The sequence below is a fragment of the Pongo pygmaeus genome, chromosome 9 (genome assembly GCF_028885625.2).
Source record: "Pongo pygmaeus isolate AG05252 chromosome 9, NHGRI_mPonPyg2-v2.0_pri, whole genome shotgun sequence".
NCBI classification, from domain to species: Eukaryota; Metazoa; Chordata; class Mammalia; order Primates; family Hominidae; genus Pongo; species Pongo pygmaeus.
In genome coordinates, this window is record NC_072382.2 from 16,753,893 (window position 1) to 16,761,009 (window position 7,117).

At 40.0% G+C, this 7,117-nt stretch overlaps 1 protein-coding gene across 1 annotated transcript; it reads right to left on the bottom strand.

Moving 5' to 3' along the window:
- Positions 1-599: 599 nt before the first annotated feature.
- CNTF (ciliary neurotrophic factor) lies at positions 600-6,822 on the bottom strand. Its single transcript, XM_054437722.2, has 2 exons — positions 6,222-6,822; positions 600-5,056 (listed from the first exon to the last, which is right to left on the bottom strand). The coding sequence occupies exons 1-2, from the start codon at positions 6,333-6,335 to the stop codon at positions 4,568-4,570; spliced, it is 603 nt and encodes a 200-aa protein (XP_054293697.1). The 5' UTR covers positions 6,336-6,822; the 3' UTR covers positions 600-4,567.
- Between the last annotated feature and the right edge of the window lie 295 nt (positions 6,823-7,117).

Here is a 7,117-nt window from a genome sequence, read left to right on the forward strand (position 1 = left end):
CAGCCCTGTCAGATGCTAGAGGAGGAAATTTGGGCAAGTTAATGCTCATTCTCATTTTCCTCATCTGGATATGTCAGAGGATTAAATAATATAAAATAATGCAGAGCTGCCTGACATGTTACATTATTCCCTTTCATACTACCTTAAATATGTGGATAGAAATATAGAATCTCTCAGTAACTGTTTCATATTTTCCTCTATGTGATTTTCAACAATTTGGTTTCTACCTCCAACCTGACTAAAAATGGGCTAGTCAGGGTTCTTCTCTTTAAGTCAAAGGCTTAATGGCGGGGAGGGTAGTCAGCTACTTGAAATTAAACCATATAAAAGGAAATCATTCTCAACTGCAGTCTAACTGATAGGACTACATATTCAGAGGGCAAAGCACTGGCCTGGTGATATAGGGGCAATCTACCTTTTCTAGGCTGACTGGCCCTGGGAGTTTTGCCTAGTGTGAGTGGCCTGGCATCATGGAGATTTACTCAGCACGCTTGACTGAGCCTGGCCCTGGCTAGGAGGATTATGTTTCATCCAATGCTGAAGTCACTTGAAATTCCCCTCATTCATCCAAAGATACAGAAAAGAAGTAACTCATGGTATTGCTGAGAAAAGAACTTTATTGTTAGCTATTCTTGCATCTTTTGTTTTCTATGTGTTCAAACCAGATTGATCCAAATACTATCTTTTATGTTAAGAATCATAAACACATAGATTTTATCTCACACCCAGACACTTCATCAAACTATCAAATTATCTTATTCCGTCTTTATCTGTAGTTCTCAGAGTGCTACAGAAGCCAAGAAATGAAGTTTTTATCGTTTTTTGCCTTTGAATGCACCCACATTCAGAGAGCTCATTCTTGGGTGGGTCTGATGCTTGCAGTGGAGGTGGGATGAGGCAGGAGGCCAAACCATTCCTTTTAAGAAATGTCCTGACCTAAACACTACATTAACAGTACATTAGTCACACACACACACACACACACACACAGAGAGAGAGAGAGAAACAACTGAAGTGAAATCCAAATTCTCCTCCCCCCTACCCCTTTCCTCTTTACCAATCCCCTTTACATCCTGGTGGAGGTCTCTCTGCTTCCTGTGTCTCTATTTCACCGCTAAATAGAGATGCTCAGGTACCTCATGAGGAGCTGAGGATTCGCAAACAAAATTCAATCTAAATAACTTTTCAGATATGTCTTCCTGAAATATTTACTAGTCCTCTCCCTGTCTGACAAGTGATCACAACAATGAGTCATCCTTTGGGCATTGATCCATAGCAGCCTGAAATAACAGCAATACCAGAGCTATGACTTTACATTTTCCATTTTTATTAAAACTCTCACTTCACTTAAACCTGATTATCTTAAGGCTAATTTTATTCCATGCTTGGCCTTCAAGTTTGTGCTGATCTGTGAGCCTTTTCCAAATCACCCTCTTACATGAATGCAAGAAAAATTCTCATCCATGCAGTTCCTTGACTCAGGAAAACAAGATCTCTTTAACCACAGAGGACTTTTCAGAAGGTACTCTCTGAAAAGGAGGCAGAAGAAATTGTTTTTACAAAATGAGTTAGGGCTAGAAACTAAATCCATGTACCTTAAACTATAATTCAATCTATATAGTTATACCATATATGATTTCCCAGAGATCTTATCCATATCAGATCAACAGAATAAAACCTAATGAAGAAAATCTTCGTGGGGTTCTATATTCCTAAAAAAACGTAATTCCATAGTGTCATCATTATCCTCTTCTTTACTATAAGACACACATCTAGAACACTAATCCATTCAGTCCCTTTTTCTATTTATCCATTTCAAATAAACATGATGCAATGTCTACACATTCAGATCTCATACATGTTGATTTTTGTTGCATGCTTTACTGCTCATTTCCCCTTTATCTTTTTCTAAGATTAGCTTTCCCCACACTTCTTTTGGGTGCATATTGTATGCTTCTTGAAAGACAAGTACACAGCGTTTTGCAAAGTGCTGAGAATGCACTTGGTAAAGACTTGGTGATTCTGTGACTTAATTGTGACTTACGCATTTTTCTATCTCCTCCCATTCGGTGGTTAGTACTTGTGCCTTTTGTGGACCCTCTGCCACTTCAAATCCACCTCTTATACATACATATTCCTTTACATGCAACTCATGAGAGCTTAAGCCAAGCTCCATTGAGTTCTGAAACTTCTGCAGATGTCTGCTGCTGTACCTGCTAAACATAAAAACACTGGGAGGGGGGACACTCATTTTTTAAAAACTTTTTTTTGATGGAGGGAATATGGGGGCAACGTCTTTTAATTTTTTATTTAAAAAATTTCAAAAATTTATTTTTACATGCATAATTGATGGGGTCATTTTAGATGCAGCAAATTCATAGTCAGTTATTCCCCATTAAGAAATTGTAGACATATTTCTCCATTGAACAAAAGTATTATCAAGATAGCTCTAAGAGCTTCCTATTAATAAGTAGAAATTTTATTATTTGAGAATGCTGCTGTTCAGCAGAAGAAATTAAGAGAGAGCTTGAATGGAATAAGACTATACATTCAGTGCCAAAATTACAAATGACCACCTCTTCCCTTCTCTCATGACTTCCACTTTGTACTCAACCAGTACAGAGTATTTTGTAGTTTTGTACTGAGACACAACTCCTACCTCCTCCAGGAAACTACTTTGGACCCCTCTCCTTCCTTTAGCTTCCTAACAAACCTGGGACTTATAATTTCGACTGTGTGTGTGTGTGTGTTTACAGAATCTCTGGTATCTCCAGTGAGAATAGAGTAGGCCTCACCCTCTCCTCATGACTAAGTCCAGAGAATGTGAGGTGAAGGAGTTCTGTGACTTTTTGAGTAGTATTCCACTCACTGTCCACAAAGGCTTGGGTTACACTGTCTGCATCACTGATCACAGTAATGTACGTGTGTGTGTATACACACCCACAACCATATTGCCACAAATGCATATTAGAAAGCAGGGCCTTACTTTCCCTGAACTGTTACAATGCCTAGCCCAGAGTACTCTGGTAATAGTGACTTCATGGAGTTTTGTACACACACCCATGTGAGAAAGGATACAAGCTAAGCTACTCATCCACACCTCATGAAACCTGTGGGAGTTAGCCGTGACTCATGGTTCATTTACGAATACAGAAGCCCCAATTAATTAAATTAACTTGGTCTCCCAATCCATGATCTTGAGTTTTAATTGATAAGTATAAAATAAATGACACACTTGAAAATTTTTGGATTCACATCGCACCACCAGTACATGGCCTTTTCCATTAATGTCCACATTGACCAAACTTTCATACTATGTGTGGTTCTTACAAGAAATTAAAAGCAGAGCCCGCCCCTTTGTTGTGCAGCACAGAGGCTTTAAGGTATAGTTTCAGAGTCTCTGGTATCTCCAGTAGAAAGAGTGGGCCTCACCCTCTCCTCATGACTAAGTCTTGAAAATTTGAGGTGCAAGTTTGATGACTTTTTAACTTTAGTATTCCACTCATTGTCCACAAATGCTTTGGTTACACTGCCTGCATCACTAATTAAAAGTGAGGTAACCTGGTATAACCTGTGCCCAACCCAATATTCGAGAACATTTAGTGAGCACTTTAAAACCAGGCTGTATTACTAAACATCCCCAGCTTCCAAAGTTCAGAAGTTTGGCGGGTCTAATCACTTTCCAAAATGGAATCTTAAGATCTCCAGCTGCCCTCCTCACTGCCAAGTATGAACAACAAATCCTGACTTTAACGCTAAAATTTGCAACTGATTTCTGAGGACATCTAACAGCAGCTGTTTTCCAGCGATGGGAATAGATTACATGGATGCATCTTCCAACACCCTGTGACCAAGAGGTGCAGTTGATTCATGATCAAGCCTCTAAAGTGAAAGGCACATAGGCTTTACAAGGAGAATGATCTGTGTTCAAACTCAGTGTGCCACTTGTTAGCTGTGTGAGCTTAACCAAATCTCTGTGAGCCTGTTTTCTCATCTACCGAATGGGAGTAACACCACCTTGCTCACAAGGTTGTAAACGCTATACATAATATACATAAAGACCCTTGGCATATTGCCTTAATATAGAAGATAATAAAAGTTGGCCATTATTATTCTTATTCTCTAAGAGTTTAAATCGACTAAAGAGTCTGATTTTAAATTGAATCTTCTCAGACCGAGTCATCCAGAACTAGAAATAACATATGTATATTCTGTCTGTAAGGCTGTTAAATGCCTGTAGAGGTTACTTAGTGGGTTACAAAGGTTAGAACCCTGAAGTGGAAGGATGTTGTCCCTGCTCCCACTCTCTTACACCTGCAGCACATGCACGCGCGCACACAATCACACCCCCCAGGCTAAACTTGTATGCCCATTTGTGTATGTCTCCAACGCTACTTGATGAAAATGTCTGTAGTCCTTCAACAGGCTGCAGGTGGTCAGAGAAAAAAGAAAGAAAATGCCTGTAGTCTTAACCGTTTTTAGAAATTTAAGATGGGAAAGCGAGGCCCCACGGAATTACGCATATTCCATTAGAAGAGAAAGAAAGGAAGAGAGAAGGGACTAACTGCTACATTTTCTTGTTGTTAGCAATATAATGGCTCCCACGTGCTGGGATCCCAGTCTGATGAGAAGAAATGACACGAAGGTCATGGATGGACCTTACTGTCCACTGTGAAAGCTCCTGCAGCACCTTTAGGCCCCATAGCTTCTTCTCAAAGAGACCACCATCTCCAACACTAATAGGCATCCCATCAGCCTCATTGCGGGGGATCTTGTATTCCAGGAGTATCATTAACTCCTCTATCTGGTATGCAAAGGCAGCGACTTGGAGAAGAAGGGTGTGTATAGCTTGATGGAAGTCACCTTCGGTTGGGGTAAAATGCACCTGCTGGTCTTCTAAAAGCCTGGCCAACAAAACATGGAAGGTACGATAAGCTTGAAGGTTCTCTTGGAGTCGCTCTGCCTCGGTCAGCTCACGCCACCGATCAGTGCTTGCCACTGGCACCCCATCCGCAGAGTCCAGGTTGATGTTCTTGTTCAGGCCCTGATGTTTCACCTGGCCGAGGATACAGGAAAACACCACATCTTCTGTAATCACCCCAATGTCCTTAAATCACCCCTAAATTTAATACAAAATCTCACTCACCTCTCTGGCCAAGGATCCAAATTGTAAAGTAAATAACATGTCTACAGTAGGAACTCTTAATTTGGGCTCTATGACTGGGCTTTAGAAAGATCCAATACTCCCTGAAATTGAGTACCTATGGATTTTTCTCGGAAGAATGTTCAGATTTTATTGAGTTCTAAAGGTTGAAAACTGATTTAGAAGAATTTTTCCTTCTCACTTCAAACTCTCTCAGTAACTGGAATATTCTAATCATATTAAAGTATTTTTATACATACTTGTAAAAGACACCGGCCACAACTAGAAAGACTTGGAATATAGCCATTGTAGAATTTCTCTAACTTCCCTCTCCCCATTGAGCACTCCCAAAGAGTCTGATTTCTGTCTGGTGAAGCTGTACAAAGATAAATCAGTTCTCAGCCTAAATTCAAAACTCTTCACAGGGGTTGGAGTATTTCCACAGCATATCTCAGGTGGAAATTGATGGGGATCCCCTTACTGTTAGAAGACAAATCTGGAACTCCAGAGTTAGCTCAAGAATTCGACACTTCCACAAGTTTCCAATGAATCTTCTAGGAGATCCTTTTGATAGCTTACCTTTCTCTTTAGACACACTCTACTTTTGATGCAGAATACTAAAAGGTGGGTGGCTAATGCTATATAGGAGAAATTGGTAGGATTTACAAATTCCTCCCACGTTCATAGTACTCTTCCTATCCCATAAACCTTTCATTTACATAGCTAAAAAATTCAGAACAATGGCTATGAAGAACCCAGAGGGCCCATGGCTAATCTGTTCTAGTAGTATTCAGAATATATGCAAATAAATTTGGAATAGCCTTCAAGACATATAAGCCAATCCTATCTAGAACTCCATATATATTTTCTCATTCAAGTAACATACCTCCTAAACAGCCAGGAGGAAGAAAATAAGGTCACATGGGTTTCCTCAAGGGAAGGGCCCGTGTCAAATAACCTATATGAATGACTATATGATTAGAGCTTTCACAATTGGTAACGGAGCTAATGCATGATGGTAAGTTGCTGGATCAAAAAAGATGAAGGGAAAACAGAAACAGCAAAATAGGCAACTTACATAAGATTCCATAAGAGCAGTCAGGTCTGAATGAATCTTCCTTGCTAGCCAGATAGAGCGGCTACAGAGGTCCCGACGGTGAGGGGTCAGCGGTGAATGCTCTGTGAAAGCCATCCCTTAACTCAACTGTCCCAGGAAACAAGTGAGCTGGGTTTACTTCTGTCTACACTGGTCCAAATAAGAAATGTGACTCTCAAAGACTAAACCCACTGGGCATTCTCTACTAATGGGATTGTGCACCCCACCCCCACCCCCTGCCTGACTCAGAGGTGGTAGCAAATTCCTGGCTGTGGATTTTTGTGCTGTGGAATAAAAGGGCCCTTTTTAATCAGATTTTTTTTTCCCCTGCAGCGTCTGCCTCCATCTCTCTCCTCCACTCAGTACTTAGCACAGTTGTTTCTGTCATTGTTTTGCTTTTGCACTTAGCAACAAGGTCACTATCATACCAATCCTCATGGCACCCCTGCCTAATGTAATCATTCTCACACACTTATAATCAGTTCATTTTATTATCATTCTCCCTTATGCTTCCTATGTCTTTTTTCTCATAGGCTGGCGAAATGTTCATTAAATGAAATTGTTATTGATACAGCTGCCATTTATTAAGTATCTACCATGGGTCAGCCAGTGAGCTAAATACTTTAAAGCAATTCCATTTGCTCTTCAGAATATTTCTGAGGTAAATGTTATTTCTCCATATAAGAAACTGAAACTTCAAGAAATAACATGCACAAAATCAAGTAATGAGGCTTGAATTTAAATAGAAGTCTGATTCTACAGTTGTCTCTCCCACTGACTTTCCAATTTCATTTTCTGTTTAGGTAGTTCACATTTTGTTCAAGAAACAAAGGGTGTGTGAAGTAAGTCCTTTAAAAACATAGCATTTTTTCACTCCT